Source organism: Opisthocomus hoazin, chromosome 1, assembly GCF_030867145.1.
Source record: "Opisthocomus hoazin isolate bOpiHoa1 chromosome 1, bOpiHoa1.hap1, whole genome shotgun sequence".
In the NCBI taxonomy this organism is placed as follows: Eukaryota; Metazoa; Chordata; class Aves; order Opisthocomiformes; family Opisthocomidae; genus Opisthocomus; species Opisthocomus hoazin.
The window spans coordinates 131,080,581-131,098,755 of record NC_134414.1 but is presented as its reverse complement, the minus strand read 5'-3'; the positions used below and the strand labels follow the sequence as shown (position 1 = coordinate 131,098,755).

The following is an 18,175-nucleotide window of genomic DNA, read 5'->3' as shown; positions in this document are numbered from 1 at the left end:
TACCCACAGAACTGTAGCAGAGATTGCTGGAGATTCCTTCTGAAGAATCACTGAAGCATAAATCAAGATTTTCTAATATGCTGGGTGTTTTAAAGTAATAGCTAGAAGATACATTTTGGACAACGTACAAATTATTGCACGCCAAGAGATAAAAGACTCGTCCTAAGAGGTTCTCCTACTTCCTTCACAGCAAGAACACCTTATCTAGGGCTATTGTGATTTTGATCATTGGTAGCTCAACGTGGCATGTTCTATTGCTTTACTGGGAGTTTATTGTTTGACCTTATGGATGATAATAATCTGTTTATGTCCCTTTGTATGAAATCAAAAAAGGGAAATATGAAGAGCACTGCCTAGGATTCCTGACCTAGAGTTTTTTGATTCCATAGGGTTGGCTACAAGGAAAGAACAAAAACTGACCAGGTGAAATGCTCTTATGGAACTGGACTGCGCAGCCACAGGGACTCAAATAATGACACAGGCAAGTGTGGACTAAAGATGAAAATCAACAGTCAGCATATCTGGATCTCACCTGAATATGTAAGAGTGTCACAGACTTTGCAGGCTGGAATTACAGGCCTTTGTTAGGCAGAAAATCACAAGCTGGACAAGACAGTGGTGGATTTTGAAACAAATTTAAGTATTTTGCTGTTTTTTGTACAAATATATTGCCCTCAAGAGCTGATATGCACGAGGCAACTCGATGAACTTGGACCCATCAATTCTCTAACTCCATAAAAAGATCAAAACAAGAACCGAAGGCTAAATATTTTTCAAGCGATGTTTTTCAAATTGTGGTCTACGGACCACTAGGATCTCTGCAAAAGACCAAACCGCAGTTGGGGAAATTATGGCAAGACTGAAATAAAGAACAAAAATCTACACAAACAGGTTTCAGCTCATGCAAACTTATAAACAAAGTTGGAGAAAAGTAATAAAGAAAGGTCCGAAGTTTAGCTGAGTCAATTAGAGGAGTCTCCTATTAATACATGTTAAAGAGCAAATTTTTTTAAACTGGAATATATACAATTCTACAGTTTTGTGGTAGGTGTTTTTACAGATGCCCAAGCAACACAGGCTCCTTTCCTCTGCCAAATTCAATCCTGGAACAACAGCAGTGGCTGCAACAGTACAAGAACAACAAACAACCACTTTTGGAGATGAAGAGAAGTAACTAGCTGACTGAAAACTGAAAGGGAGAGAAAGGAAAAACTAGACTGAGCTCATGATTTGATAGAGTTAACAGATCTAACTAATTTTAAAGCCATTGTGTGGCTGTCTTCATAGGAAGTCTTTTAAAATCTCCCTTTTTGTGTGTCAGGTGAAAGATCTCAAAAATAGAAAGGTCAAAAAAGGGTACCTGCTGCAATCTTATGCACTTCTATACAAAACCACAAGGGAAAAAATGCTTAGAGGTTCAAGAAAGTATGTAGGGCGAAGTTAATAAAGGGAAATAGGAAAGCTATATAATGCTTTTCCTATGTATACATCTTAGCTAGACTTATTCATGAGAAAGTGGAGTCTGTATTCCATCTTTATATCTGTGTGCCTATGATGCCAAAAACTCTGCTACCCAATATATGCAGCAACTGAACACGTGTCGCACCTTTAACATCTATAAGATGGCTATCCTACAGACTTTGGAGTGTAGGCCTCCCAAATCCTCCCAAACTGCATAAGACAATAAAAGTCCTTGTGCAGATGAAATCAACTTGAATTACAGTAATTACTCTGCAGAGCATATTTTTCCACCATAGGAAATCACTATTCCACATGGAACTTTGGCAGCCGCAGCCGCTCCTGCATTTTTCAAATCATGCAAAAGGAGAAGACTGAAGATTGCAGAACTGAAAATAGGTGAAGAGAGATTTTCACCATAATAGGAGGACTGGAGCAGCTGAGTACGGTCCTGGGATTTCAGGTCAATTGCTGGGGAGATGTTGGTGGTTAGATGACAATCATGCAATGTACAGAGCTTCTCTGTCTGCAGAGTGTGCTTGGATAGCAGTGTGATCAGACATAGCAAATATAGCTAGGTTTAAGAGAAAGGGATGAAAAAAGAATGGAAGAAAACAAAGTGCTTGACTTGTCTGAGGAGTCTTTCTCCTAATCAAGTTGGAAGAAGGGCTGAGAGAAATGGAAAATTCTTACCCATGAACCCTGACATCAACAGCAGTTTAGTACAAAAATCTGTTACTTTTGTAATGAAGAGTACAAAAAACTCCAGCATTTTTCTGCCACTTTATGCATTTCTCTGCATTGCAACTTTCACAGCAGTTCTCATCTCTTGACCCTTGCTGTTACCAAACGCTAAGCTCTTTGCGTTGGTAAATTTTTTTTCTTGTATGCGATTAAAACATTTTGGGTGCTAACTGCAATACAAAACAATACTAGATAATGGTAATAACACCATGAGCAGGTAACTATGAATTATTGTGTATCAGTGCACAAAAAGCTTATTCAGTAGAGGGTTGAAGGCTTATTTGGTATGGCCTTTGAGTAAATTATAGTAACATTCTTTTTTTTTGTTTCATACTTTTTGTAAGATATATGAAAAAACTTTTGAAGGACACCGTCTACACACATTATAAAAATGTTTTGGTACATGCATATATCCTACACATTTCATGTTTATTTCACAGTTTTGGTTGTGGGTTTTTTGGTTTTTGTTCTTTTTGGGCCCCAGATTTTTTTAATATATTCTTTTAAAATATTTCCTGCTATTTATATTCCTCAAGAGACCTCATGGCTGGAAATACACTTTGCCTTGGGACACAATCTAACCCAAAAATCCAAAAGAGACCGCTCAAAATGTTTTTAAAAAGGAGAAAAGTATATTTGAAAACCAGGCAAAGGATCAGTACCTAAAGGGAAGTTTTACAAAGCTGTGGAATGCACGCATCGCAGGCTTTTTGTTTCTTATGAATACTTTTTTTCTGTGAAAAGTCTACACCAGCAGGCTGGTGGGACACATCCTCTAATGGCTACCTGAACTTCCCCAGAGCTATCTGGCACATCTCTGACTGCAGTCTTCATATTTTTCTTTACTACCTTCCAATTACTGCCAACACAAACATGCATGAGAACTGTTTTTGACAATATTCAGACTCTTCTTTGAAAGCTTTTATAGAAATCAGTGCTGCAAAGTTTGCTGGACACTAGTGGTATGTGCTATGAACTTAATTGCCCTCAAACAAACCACCAGAATGAAAGAGGAAATGTAGACCTAATAAAAAAAAATATTTCAAGATAGGACAGGATACAGAAATAAGAACTACGTATTTTGGCAGAGAAACCAGCAGAAATAGCAGAAAAAGTAAAAATTATACTATATCAGATGACTGGAAGACTTTAAAAAAATAAATCAATTTTAAGGAGTTAGAAAACTCTAAAACTAATGGAAAAAAAAATCCCTAAAGTTCCTTTGAAACTGGGAAAATAGAATGGAAGCAAAAAAAATAACAACAGCTGCATTTAATATTCTAGGCTAGGAAACGTCCATGAAAAAACTGCAGGTCAGTGAAACCAATTTTAACGAAGCAGAAGATGCAGATAAGCACCATCATTACTACACAGAGACAGAACGAAGAAAAAACCCACAGTAAGCCCATTTATATCTCAGGCCTCACAAGGTTTATCTCAAACAAGCGCCTCAAGGAGGGAAACACTGAGAATTGTGGATAATGACCTTAGCTTGACTCACACATGGGAGATCTTGCTTGACTACTATCATAGGAGAAGTTACTGCAATACTTTCTCTTTAAGGGCAGTTTTAAATGTAAAACTAAGAATAGATAAAACCCACAGAGTCCTGAGTGTGCCAATGAAACTAGGAGTGCCAGTGTGAGCAGCCCTGTAAGGAAACTCAAACCCAAAGGACATGTATGACAAGTTAGATGGAATATTACAGGTCTTACGCTTTAAATGTGCTCGGAAGGTAGACTGTCATTGCTTTGATCAAAAACATCAGTCTTGTAGTTTGGCTTTGATTGTTTTCGAAGCGGAATAAATGGCATATTTCTCAAAAAAAACCTGTGACAGTTTTCCTCAATATAAAAAGAGCAGGATTTCTGTGTGGATGATGAAAAATCAAACTGAAAGATCAGTTCATACTAGTGCAGCCCCCTCTCTCATTTGTCTTTGCTAAGAAATGAATGACATTTGCATTAACATACAAACCCACCTCAGCCTGCATTAAAGAAAACGGGTGAAATTGAGATTTACAAGATCAGAAACTACCTCTAAGATACAATCATACAATAATTTAGGTTGGAAGGGACCTATGAAGGCCATCTGGTCCAAGCCCCTTTTCATGACAGGGCTGACTTAAGAGCTGCACTAAGTTGCTCAGGGTCGATCAATAAGCACAGTAGTTACAGATACTCACTGCTTGAACAATGGAGTAAAAACTGGGTAGTTTCAGGCTAGCTAGAAGAAAAAAAGGATAAATAGAATTTGGCTATTTCACTCACTTAAGAAGTGAAGGACTAACTGAAGTATAAAAATGGCAAAAACTGCAGAAAATTTGGTGTGTGTGTAAGTGTGATACTGAAAAGAGGGCTGAGTGAAACATGTCCTGGATCTACTCTAAAACTGTTGGAAGTAATGTAAAGGGTCATAAAAGCTAACCACAGTACGAAGTTGTAATCAACAGCTGTGTCTATGTGATTATTAGATCACAGAAGGACATGTATAATAGAAACGTTTAAATGGAAGACGCTCATAAAACAAGAGAAAGTTTTCCTCTCCAGGCACCAGTTATATCCAATTAACTATGTAAGAAGGCTATATATTGTTATCTAGCTCACATAGCATAACCACACTACATGCTTTGAGAGATTTCAAGTAAAAGTTACAATCAAAAGCAAAATATCTGATGAAATTAAACAGAATTCTAGACCAGACCCAGGCAGCAGCTTAGTGCCAGGAGCAGCAGCAGTTTCAAGAACTCTGACCAACCAAATAATGGATATCAAGATTTGAACTTTCCAAGTTACTTAAACCATCAGAAGTTTTCTACGACGTGACAGTGAAATACTGCAAGTACCATATCTGGAAATTCTCCAGCTGAAAACGAGGCCAACGTACTCATCCTATAAGGAAAAATCCTTTAAATGGAAGTGATGTCAACTGTCCGGTGTGCCTTGCTGTGAGAGAACAGCATGGATACAATGTGCCTTTTCTTGGGCAAAAACCATAGGGATCTCAGCCCTCCAACAAAATCACATTGTATAAGACCCTTTGGAACCTTTTTTTAAAAAAAAAAACCAAAACCCCAAGCAGTTGTGTTGGAAAGCAGATGACTGTGCCCCGCATTGATTTAAAGGGTGTATGTCCTCACAGTTTCGTTTCCATACTAGCATGGTATGAGTCCGTTAAAGCCAAATACTTGATAACTGCACTGGAAGTCAGAATTCCTTTTCTTTTTCAGCCAGTGCATTTTTTTCTGGACATAGTCACTTTACAGACAGCTAAATGGACACACACAGTCCTACATGATAATCCTGTGATTTAGAGAAATTTGTAACCCATTTAATTTCTATGTTTGTACTTACTGACAGTTGCAGTCACACATGCAATTTTTCATGACAGACTGTAAGAGTCTCGCATTGCTGCCTCCCTAACACTGTCCAAATTTCTTAAATATTCGAAGTCTGGCCATCAGCTGCTAATCTCTAAAAGCTGCCTTGTCAAAACTCCAGCTCAAAGGAAGACGGGTGTCTGGCTTACCGCAGAGCTTCCCAGAGGTGTAGCAGTATGATCTATTTTAAAGAAGAATGTAAAAGAGAAAAGCAAACAAACAGCATGATCTGGCAGGCCTGGATGCACCCAATTTTTCCCTGCTGCTTGTTCTGCCCCCTTCACACTGAAGAGTTGTTTGTCTTGCTTCCCTTCTGCTGGATGTGGGTGATTAACTCTCTAGCTCCCGGGCCAGGCACTATAACATATCCTACCTGATTTACCTCAATAGGATGATAGACCTTGGGCAATGTGACTGCAGACCATCTTGGCCATGTACTGCTCCTCAAGAGCATACATCTGGAGAACTACAGGCTTGAACCGTCTTGCTGCTGTAGGATCTTTCTGGTTTAAATTTACCCATGGAGATTGAGATACCACATTAACAAACATTTTTATTCCTTTTGAAAAGTCTTTGTTTAGGTCTATCCTGAACTGTCTTCAGCTCTGGATGCACTGAACCTTCAGAGCAGCATAGGGGATTCACACAGCCTCACTGATGGCTTCAGGAAAGCTGGAAAAAATAGACTCTCCAATTCAGCTTGTCAGCTTCTCCAAAGTGTTTCAAGGCCAAGAGGTTCTTCCCCAGTTAATCCACCCTCTGCTACTGAGCATCTCTCTTTCCATACACTTGCTGGTAGTTTTGTAAATGTTGATTATTTGGGAGAGGGATTTCTTTTTCTCTTCCAAGTTTCTTTTCCAGCTCCACCTCTTCTACAGCTCTTTCCTTTAAGGCTAGTTATGGAAAAGTCTGCTTCCCAGTCTTAATGTATTACTTGATGAATTCGCAGATGTTTCAGAGACTCTGTTCATTAATTTATTGAGCTGTGTTTCACTGTCTCTATTCCTCCTATTTTCAGTCAGTTTTGTCCACATATCTATTTTCTCCATCTAGCGAGCAATCTGACAGACAGGAGACTCTTATTATGGACATATGGTATTCTTTGCAACATTGATGCTGTCTACATGATGCCAGCTGAATTTAGTGTGCCAACAAGCCTGGATGCAAATGGTAACAGTAACAACTTCTCATGCTTCTGCTAAAGCTCTCAAGGTGTCCTCAAAATTACGAAACACACATTTTGAAATGGGAGTTTAATCAAACAGAGCCACTCTGAGAAGGACTTCACATCCTTAGATCCTCTGAGATTTGAGGGACATGCACCACTACAATTTATACCACAGGTTTTCAATTTCAGGTGATGGCCTCTTGAATCCAGAAAGACTTTCGCTGTCTTTCCCTTTTGAGGTTGGAGGAGGGCACAACAGCCACCATCCCATCAAGGAAAAATTACCCCTTAATGTCTTCAGTCAACTTCCACAAATCAGTACTGATCTCATATGAAGCTTCTCATACCAAAATCCACGCTCCAAAGGACAGCTTCTCTCCATAGTCTTTGGTCTCCTCTTGCTTACCAAAACCTGAAAATCCTCTCATAGGATTGACAGAATTGTTACTAATTGAAGTTAAAAACCATCTCATCTGCTTCTGCATAGCTCTTGTCTTCCTTACGACCTTTCCAGTGGCTCCAGCTGGGTCTGCCTGCCTCTATCTTCCTTCCTTTCTGAACAAAGAGCAGTCTAAAAATGCTTTTCTCCTTTGGCTATCTGGACATTGCTCTCAGTATCTAAGACTTTTCTTTGATTCCATGGCTTTTCTACACTTAACCAAATCCATCCCATTTCTTTTACCATACAGGACACGAAGAGTTCAAGTGTGTAATGGAAGAGAATCTCATTAATAACACACAGTCCTTTTCAAGGATACAACTGTATTATTTCAAGTCAGAACTGAAATGAAAACACAAACAGCAAAGCCTGACATGTTTCGTAGCACCTGCTGCGTTTTTGGTCGCTACTCCAGAAATACATTGTTTTGCTGTCTCTTCCAAGCCTTCTCAACTGATTGAGGAAGAGATTGAGGAAACTGATGCTTGGTCTCCAGTTGTATTGCTAACATATCCTAATTGCCTCAACAACATAGATGCAGTTCACCCTTTTACAAGCCACATGCCTTTAAGAAATAACAGAGATATTCTTGATGCAATACACAGCAATTCTAGCCCATCTTACGAGTTTTGGAGTCTATCAGTTAAGCTCTTTTTGGGTATCATAATTTCCCCTAGCCTTTCTTTTCCAGTTCTCTTCCTTTCCTTTCCACTTTCTGCAGTAGTTTCTCATTCGTCCTCCTAGGAGCTGCTGGTCACAAGTACATGAGCTAAGAACCAACACTCCAGATTAAACCACACATTGCCTAAAAATAAAGGTTCAAGATGGGTTCTATGCAGAATTTTCTGCTGTGTTATCAATTTAAGGATAATAATAGAAAAGGACAGTTTATCTAAAACAGAAAAATACAGTTACCAAAGCCAAATGGATGGTCTTACAGGAAAAAAACATGTCATTCATTAACTTTCTGATGCAATCAATAAGCAAGATAAAAAGGACAAGCGGTTTTCTTCCCTGCTCTGAATTTTCATGCAAAAACGAAGAATAATTTTTGATGAGATTTTTTTTAAAGAATGATAATGCTTATTTGGATTAGTTGCATGAGATGTATGCCATCAACTGGAATTCACTGACTCATTTTTAACTTGCCAGCTGTTTCAAGACACTGAAAGAAAGCTACACATACAGGACAAATGTATCTTTCCTCTCCATGGTGGATGCAATAGTCAAACTTCATACAGTGGCCCAACTTGCATTCGAGTATTTGAACGAACATCCATCTAAATAAGCAAGCAGCCTATCTCAGTTGTGCCGAGCATGCTTAAACCCCAGGAAGAGACAACGGTGCACATAAATCTCGATCTCATATATCAGGTTAATATTTCTTGTGTTCACCTTGTTTCTTTATCTGCTAAATTAAAGAGATTCTTTGATAAAAAGCCACACATTTTCTTACATTTGACTGAATCTTTCTGATAGAACAGGTCACTTCTGCAGTTTGTCCAGACCATAAATACTTTTGCAAATTTCCTAAAGGCTCCTCAGATGTGTCTTATCTGTTAACTTAAAACAAACCAAAACCAAAGCATACATTTTTCCTATCACAACAGGAGTAAAACCAATTTGGTCGTATATACATATGTATTTTCATTTGAAGTGGCAGACAGCTGACAGTCTAAGTTAGTTGGATTAACTTAGAAAATTATTTTATTTAATTACCTTGTGTCAGGTTTTAGGTTTTCCACAGTAGAATGAGTTTGATTTGTAGTGATAATTGATTTCTCCTTTTCGCCATCACTTGCTCCATTTTCAGTTGACACAACCTCATACTCTGGAAAATTACAGTAAAAAGAAATTTGCTTAGGTAACAGCTCTTACTTGAGCTTCTTCAATGCTCTCTCTTTTCTCATCTGATTTCCACTCCTACTGTCTAATAGGTTGTAAGGACACCTTGTGCGAATCAGTCTGGACATTGGTATGCTAAAAGGGTTAGGGAAGAGAGACCCATTTCTAGATTGCTGAGTGCCTAGCCCCTCATCCTTCCTCGTAATTCAGTTCTGGGACAGAGGATACTCAATGTCTCACCTCTGCCCAAAGGTACACTAGTGACAAAATTCCACACACAAATAAGTATAAGCATTCTGCAATTTGAATGAAAAAGTACGAAAGATGAAAGTACAGTTTCTAAATGCTTAAACTTTGGTTAACTTAAACCTAATTTTTTAAGGTTTCCAAAGGAAACTGCCCAATTAACTTGGATTGTGCACTTAGGGAAACTGCCAGTTTAGACTTAAATACTTTTGCATAAATTTATTTCTGTATTTATGTGATTTATAGAAGCTCACAACTTTCTTTTAATCTCACTGGGATGCATCATCAAGCATCAGTCATGCTCTGAACAGGGACTTAACAACAGATGTTTGGGAAGAAGATACCGCTTCAGTCATAGCCTTGTCCAAGACACATTCTCCCTCTAGCAGGCAACCTCTGTCCCAATTCATAACTACCTCTTCTAATAAACACACTGAGCATATTGCTAATTTTCCTCTCTTTGCAAAGAAATTCACAACCTCCTCAGCCCCTTCCCTTTCCATTCCCAAAACCTGTCTATAATAACAAGTGCAGCTTTGCTAACTGTAAGCTAGCAAAGAAGAATGTTTTCAAAGAACATTTGCAATGAGAATTTAGATCTACAGCACAATGAATAAAGTAGGTATTGTACTGTGAGGACAGAGACAGAGACCACTGACCTATCAACAGCTACAAAACCTCTAGAAAACTACTTTCTTTCCTGTTTTTTTCTAGCGACACTACTAATTTTTGAGTTCTTAACTAAATGCTAGCAAGCTGTAGGGCATTTTTTTTGCTAAATTTTTTAGTTCTCAATACAAGGAGACCCATTTGTTGTCAATACAGAAGGATAAAATACCTGCAATGGGATTCAGTGTTAAAAAGGAAAAAAACCTCTCTTAACTGTTGCTGGATTCTCAGATCCTCACTCCTAGTAAATGTAGGAGATGTGTATGTAAGTGAGCATACACACACAAATTGACCTGATTTTGACCTCAATTGTGAAGCTATGGCTTCTTCTGCACTCTCCTACGCAAGAAAAAGCCATCAAAACTGCTGGGGTAAATCAGGTAAGACAGAGCAATTAAGTGGAAGTGCAGAGCAGCCCTAAAAAAACATGTTCTAAAATTCCAAGCTTCTAAACCACAGCAACTGAATCTGAGAAATCATATACACATATGCACATGTGAATTTCAGATTTACTGCAATAGTTTCCAAAACGACCTCTACGCAGCATCTTTTTATCTTTACCTTGTAATAGACTGTTATTTAGAGCATATACAGAGCAACTTAAAACTTTAAAATAGGTTTAAAAGTAGGTCAGAAAGTCAGCATGAAGGAAGGAATTACTGCCAATACTGAAGATTTCAAAATTTCCATGTTCAGAAGGCCTCCCCCACAACAGCCACCCATGAACAGAAAAAGGCCAACCCCTGCCTTTTAAAAACAAACTTATGGACCTGCAGAAATGGATGTCTCAGATGGGGGGGGGGGGGAGAGGTAAGCAGAGGGCTTTTCCTTTAGATCCTTTGTTTAAGTGGGACCCCAATGCAACAATCAAAGACATTAGCATTGATAGTTAGTATATATTTGTGTAAAACTTCTCTGTGTTTTCCCTATATGCATTTCCTTTTTGGAAATCAAGACCTTTTGCTACATAGCCACCAAGGGCTGAGTGAACCACAAAGAACAACACGCGAAAGGTCTTATTTGCCCTAATTAAGCCTCATTAGAGAAATTCTGTTTATTAGGAAGCATGGGAGAGATGGTGGATATCCACTGCCTTAGGACAATCCAGACAGAGAATGAGTAGGTGTCTTTACAAGAATTCAATCCTTCTGTCAGCCACAAATCGATAGATGATTTGAACTTTTTAATTCATTCCAGCTGGAAAACAAAACACGGCACATACGATTGGGCATGTAAACATGTGCACACACACGCACAAACAGAGAACTACTGAATGTATCCAGTACCTGCTTGTTACTAAGTGCACAAGACAACAAACTGCCCTACATTTCTGTGGCAACACAGGAGGAATAGCAGAGCATCAGCAAAATGGTCTTGGTTCCTAACATTTGCAGCCTTTATGAAAACAAGGAGGTAAGCTTGATCACTGTTCTGTTTATTATTTGTTAGACATGTCCATTACTGAAGCAATAGTTTGTTTTTAGGAATACCCAATACAATGAAACCCCTTGCGTGTAGCTGAAAGTCAAGCAAAGTAACCATTTCCAAACAAATGGCTCAACAAAATACGTTTTCTGTTTCCACAGTTCTATCTGAAAAAGTGCACTAAAAAAAAGAGATGTGATGCCTAACAGATGATTGAAAAAAGATGTATAAACTACAAAAATACAAATAAATGACAGAAAACTTGATTTAAGTTTGTCTAAACAAGTAATGTCATACTGATGCCAATATGAAGCAATAACCGTTTTCAGAAAATGGGATTCAATGACTTCTCTTGAATTCAGAATGTGTCCTAGGATGAGTCATTAACTAAGTAATTTTCTGAAGTTAAGATGATGGAGACAAGCTCAGTGAGAATATTTGTAAGCCGCAGAGTGCAAACATTTTGTATTATACATTGAAGTTAGAAAGAATGAAGATGGTATTTATGGGAAAGCTGTTACATCTAGATAGAAAGATAGCTTGATTGAAAACTAAAGTTTCTCTCAGTGAAGCAAAATGAGTACGTGTCATGTACTCTGCAGAAGGTTTTAATCTTCTTATCTGGAACAGGGAAGGGTGTGCCAGGTGTCTCAGTTATCACAGAATAGTCTTACAGAAGACAAGAAACTTCATGGAAAATTAACTTTTACATATGCTGATTACAACTGAACAGAAAAAGGTTTTCCACCTAATGTCTCAGTAGAAACAGTGAGTATTGCTCGCTCTATATTTCACAACACACATTGAAAAAGAAAGGAAATAGAATCAGAAGGCAATTAGGCCTTGCTCTCATCATTAGATGATGTGCGCTGACAGTTGGACCAGCTATAGCGGAAATATTCTTCCGTTCTTGCAATACCAATGGTTCTGCTGCAGTGTGTTCATTAACATACTCAAGAAAAACAGCAGATCTACTTCCAGGAAAACATGCATACTCAATGACATTATCCAACCTAATCAAGCTAAGGTCTGATCTGGGGACCAGGCCTCCAAATGACAACAGCAACAGAAAGGCTTTTCCCTTCACAAAAAGAAAAATAAAAGCCATTTTCCTGACAGTACAGAAGAACAATAATTTTCAGTTGTTATTTAATTTAAATGTTTGATTTTGGTAAGCTTGTGTTGCTATACAGAAGACAACAGAAAATTTATGAATGGTCACAGGACTCACAATGATTTATTCTCAGTACAAAAACCTTCCTTTGGAAATGAAAAAAACAAACAGATTCTTTTAACATAGAGAACTTGGTGACCCTATGGTGAGTACAGCAAGTATTATGCTGGCAGAGTCCTACTGACTTACTAGATGGATGTAAGATTTCACTGAGTCCGGCCCACTGATCAACAACATCCTCAAGTCAAGAAGGATGTCTACATTATGTGTATGCATCTATATAATAAAGACCTACTGTCACATTGCTGTAACTTCTAGACTAGATCTTACCAGATCCTACACACAGAGAAGCCAGAAATTAAGAGATGATACAGAGTCATGCTTCTTACATATCTTTTTGTGTCATTACTGACACCATTGATACAGTTGTGAAAATCTCGTTCCAATCTAGTAGCATTTTCCTATCCACATTGGAGCTGACAATAGCACAAATAAAAGCACTGTGGTGTAAGACTCCCGTGGGATTAAACTATTTTTTAAATGGCATAAAACCACTGTGAAAGCAAAAATAAGCTGGAAATACTGTATTCTGATACAATGGAGGAAAGAAATCAAACCAACCAGTAACAGTGTCATTGTCTGGTTTTTCCCAGTCCAGTATGACGAAAGTTGGACAGCCCTCAACAGTCACCACTGTAAGGTTGGTTGGAGGATTTTGTGGAGGACGAGTAGGTTCTTCCCTGCTGCCAGCTTCTTCTTGAGGAAAATGTTCAAGAGAGCTTGTGATAGAGCAAGGCACATCATCGTCTTTCTTCATGTACTTGACATGGGGGGCTAAGAGAAATAGGAAAGAGCTGTTATTCAATACAGATCGTTTTTACAAAACACCAGTGCCATTCTACCTAGTGCACAACTTCCATCGCAGGGCACCAAGTAGAAATCTGCACAAGTCAAAGTCAAACAAAATATTTAAGAAATAAAAACGATATAGTTAATGTTAAGCTGCTTGTTGGATTTTTTAATTGTTGTTAGACCTGGAATCTGCACTGCTTTCACCCCCTTCCCATTGGCACCACTGATGAAATACCACTCTGAAGGTATTAGTGGGTCATAGGCACTGTTTGAAAGAATTCTGTCATAAAATAGGACAATTAACTTCAGTCCTTCTATAGCAAAATGATACTATAATTCCATTTGCAGCTTTTGAGCGCTATACCAATACAAAGGCGTAATGCCCATCACCACTTTGTTTCACCAGAAAGAGTAACAAGTTTAGTCCAGAATCATTCCATCACTAAACCTGCCGTTTCTAAAGTGACTGTCAAAATCTTAACCATCTTCAGTGGTACCTTGAAACAAACCTTCTGAGGAAAGCATCTTGTACTCTGCATCAAAATTAGGAAGATTACTGAAGAAAAAACACATTAGTTCTAAAATTAAAACTTCTATTGGATGTAAACAATAAGCTCTTACAAGAAAGACAGTGTCATCAGAAATGCAGTGCCTCTTACCAGACCAAGAAAAAAAGCCTGAAAAATCTTTTGGTACAAAAGCACTTCTTCTGGTCATCTCACCTTGTTAAACTCTCTAGATTACAGCAACAGCAATAACTTGATTACTTTATCATCTAGTCTAGTCCATGTTACCATATTAGACTATCTGAATGTGCACAGCCTGGAATGAGACGTGAGGCATATATGATGAGTAGATATCCCTTATGCTGAGGTGCACTGGTATTGGGGCAATACCCCTCCAGGTATGCTTGCAAACCCACACGAAGATTTTTATTTGGTTTGGTGGAACATGAACAGTGTGTAGTTGTACTACTGCTGGCATACAGGAAAAGCCACAACATGTTTGTGAGCAAGGCTGTAAACTAGGAAGTGGTAGCAGGGAAGAAAGTAGAAGTAAAGTTTAGTCAAAGAATATGCTGACGGTCTGCACTACAGCCCTTTCATCTGACATTAAAGTGAAACAGAATCAAATGAAGTTTTGGCCTTCAAATAACCAAATAAGATAATTTTGATGCAAGATAGGTCAGTTGTCATATATTCCCCCAAATAAAAGTACCACAGCTATTAAAGTCCTACCTTGGTACCTTGGTTTGCCTGAAGAATCTGTTTCTGATGTAGGACTTGAGCTGAAGACAGTTGCATCAACTGTGGGAAACACAGTAATAATTTAATTTGCAATAAATACAAAGTTTCAGTGTTAGGACTCCAGCATTTCACAGTTCATTTGGCATTTTAAATCACAGTAAAGCTCTTCCATGGTAGACCTTTGCTGCCAAATCTCTTTTCCGTTTAAGGACTCCATTTTGGCTGTGATACTAAGTAAACCCCATACTTACCTGCTAGTATAAAGATCGCCATAATCAAAATGACAGACGTCATGACTGCTGCTGGATTCAGTTCATGTAATATACCCTAAATGCTCTTTGGACCTTTTAAAAAGGATCTTTTTGCACGGTACTGGCTGTTTAGATTGGAGCTTGTTTCACGTTCATAGAATATGTAGCACTATTATGTTGGCATAGGAAATTCTCAAAAAATAGCGATAGGGAAATCACAAATTCTGTCTTCAGAGTGCACAACTTCCACAAAATTTGAAGGTAATTGAAGGCAAATACACTGATGAATAGAAAAGTGCTAAAGCGGTCAGAATTCATGACACCAGTGTTGTGTTAAATAGCCACTATACTGAACAGAATCTTCTCATAGATGCAAATACTACAATGGAACTCAATGAAGCAAACACTATATAATTACAACTAGCATTTTTAAATAAATTTAGAATACAGCTTGCTTTACTGAGCACTAAGGGTCACAGTGAGTTCATGATCACTAAAAGGAGACAAGAATTTCAGTATTATTATAGATCCAGGAAAATTAGAAACAGCATAATTTCTGACAACATACCTAGAACAGATACTTTGGCTCAAAAATTCTAAGCACACCCTCCCCCAAGCCCATGCCTGCATGCCACTTTGAGGAGATATAGGTCTGAACTTGTAGTTCATTTCCAATTTTGTAAAGAGCATACTACCAACTAACTGCTATGTTTACTATTATTACCTTTTTTTCTATTTAAAATATGGCAGTTTGATCAGATAGCTAGGAGGACATCACAATCATGTTGAGCACTATCTGTTAAATAATAATTTGAATTTATGTCCTGTCAAAAAGAAATGCTCAGTAAAAGAAGTACCTTATCTATTCCCTTCACAGATTTAAAGTAGCCACTGAATAGTATTGAGAGCCTACTAAGCACTTATTGATTTCTAGGAAGATGGAAGGGCCATTATGTTATCATTTACCAAGGTGTTTACCAGAAGAGAGCCAGATGGATGAATTCAGTCGTTAGAAAAGTTGCAAAGTGGTGATGCCAATCCCTTCTATCAGTGGCATAAAGCAAATGACAAACAGCCCAGACAGAATATTTCCTAAATTAAATATACAATGCATCAATATAGTTTGGGAAAAGGAAACAAAAGAAAAAAAGGAAATCTTGATGTTCATGGGAAAAAAAAAAAAAGAAAAAAAACCCCCACCACCAGAACTGTCTGTAATGTGCTTACCATAATACTCCGGAGTTGCAAAAGCTGTTGGAGTCTTATATGATGTTCCTGTCCTCACAGGTATTGTTGGTCCAGGGGGTTTAGCTACAGTGACAGAAGGAAGAACTTATGTCAGCAAGGCATTCCCTATTTAAAAGAGTGAAACAGTTTTCTGGTTTTCTAACTCAGATTTGTGACAACTGCTTCACGGAACAAGTACTTTCATTTAAACAATTATATTCCCTCAAAACTTATACAACAGCTTCCAGTTGGATTTAGGAAAGTTTTGAGTTGTCCTTATTGCTGATATAAGCTACTCCTGAAGCCCAGTAAGAAAATTCTTTGCTACTTGGAGATTGTCTTGGAGGACTCCAATCAGCTGGAATATGACCTGGTTTAATTCATGGAACCATCCTACTGGTAAAAGGATGAAAAATGACCAGCATGGACATTTCTGTTTCTCAAATAAAAGAGCACGCTTCTTCATGAGTTGTAAAACAGAATAGCTGAAGTCAGCAACCAAAACTTGGATTCTTCCCTCAAATATAGGTAAGGTCCTTTCATTTCTACTCTCCACATAGCATATATATCAGCAAGGCTGGAGCTGGAACACATATAACGATAAACACTGGGTCCTTAACTATTCTCTGCAGTAAGAGTTTAATGATAGAACAGTACAGGAGCTTCCACTAAACAAAATTAAGATGCACTTGAAATTGAGGTAAGAAAAATGCAACCAAGTCCAATATTATCAACATTTATAACACTACATGTCCCAAGGGAAAAAGCTTTCTTTCTGATCTATTCTGTAGTAGGCAACATATGTTTGGACAGAAACTGATTGGCAGAGGCAATATTATCGCACAGAATTAAATAGCTATTTTAAAGATTATTTTAGATTATGTGACATTGATTTTATTACTCAGCTCTTATCACCTAACAAAGAAAAAAGGTTTCCAAGAGGCAAACAATCCATGGGAAAGGATGTGATGATTTTTTTCAAAATAGCTGTAAAAGAACTACATTCACAAAACATACAGATACTCCCATACAACCACTGCATGACTGTGAAATCTCAACCGCCAAAAAGTCAAGAAGTACAAAATGTAGTTACCTTCCCTGCATATATGACACAGAAGAACATGGTAACTGAAAGCAGAACTCTGGTGAACCAAGTTTAAAACAACAAAAATCCCTAGCTTCCACTAATTTCCTTAATAAATTAGAAATTTACTAAGATTCTCATAATAAAGATTGTCTCCCTACTTTCCACTAATTTTTTCAATAAAGTGGAAACTTATTAAGATTCTCACTAGAGTGTAGTTACACAAAACTTCTGGAACTCTTGTTTCCTTTTTTTCTATTCAGGAGACTTTTAATGTCTGCATAGAAACCTTCCCATAATACTCATTCACTCGATGAGTAAGAAAGATGCAAGTAAGGAATTAATCACAGTGTTAATAAGAAAGAGAAACAGGACAGAATTATGAAAGGGAAAATGCAAGAAGAATATTGAGGCAAATTTTTCCTGTTAGTACTGTGGAAAAGTCTCTAGAGAACCAGAAGAAACTCAATTATGATTTTAAAACCAAGCTGGATGAAACACTAGGAAACACATAACAAGGAAAATTTGCTACTGGCCTCACAAGGAAGAACCAGTTCACGTAACCGATTTATTCCATCTTGAATGCCTAGGAAGGTGACTGCGGACTACCACATAACCTGGCGTCTATGGAAAAAGGGTGATATTTCAAAACACTGGTAAATTAATTAGACATTTTATGGAGAAAATTAGCATAGACCCTATTATAAGCAAAAGAATATGTATCAGGTCAATGTTTTTTTATGCTACAGCTGAAGACTGACAGTGTCTTATGTTCTGCTGTAGCTATTACTAAGGAAACACCACTGATCAAGGGCAAGTACAGACATTTTGATCTTGGCCCTGCTGTTGAGTAAATATACAGCTTGTTTCATCCACCTTGGAGGTTCCTGCTTCTAATCTGCTGCAAAAAATACTACAGAATTATTTAGGTCTTTAGTGCCTTAATTGCACATACAGCCACAAATGC

General features: G+C 37.8%; 1 protein-coding gene across 7 annotated transcripts in view; it reads right to left on the bottom strand.

Moving 5' to 3' along the window:
- The window catches only part of ABI3BP (ABI family member 3 binding protein), a 167,668-nt gene that overhangs the window by 11,650 nt on the left and 137,843 nt on the right, over window positions 1-18,175 (bottom strand). For all 7 annotated transcript variants that reach the window (XM_075435991.1, XM_075435929.1, XM_075435949.1 and 4 more), the window contains 4 exons: window positions 16,125-16,208; window positions 14,638-14,706; window positions 13,169-13,381; window positions 8,908-9,019 (listed from right to left, as the gene is read on the bottom strand). In XM_075435991.1, coding sequence (XP_075292106.1) covers window positions 8,908-9,019; window positions 13,169-13,381; window positions 14,638-14,706; window positions 16,125-16,208 — 478 coding nt within the window. The remainder of the gene's footprint in view (window positions 1-8,907; window positions 9,020-13,168; window positions 13,382-14,637; window positions 14,707-16,124; window positions 16,209-18,175) is intronic.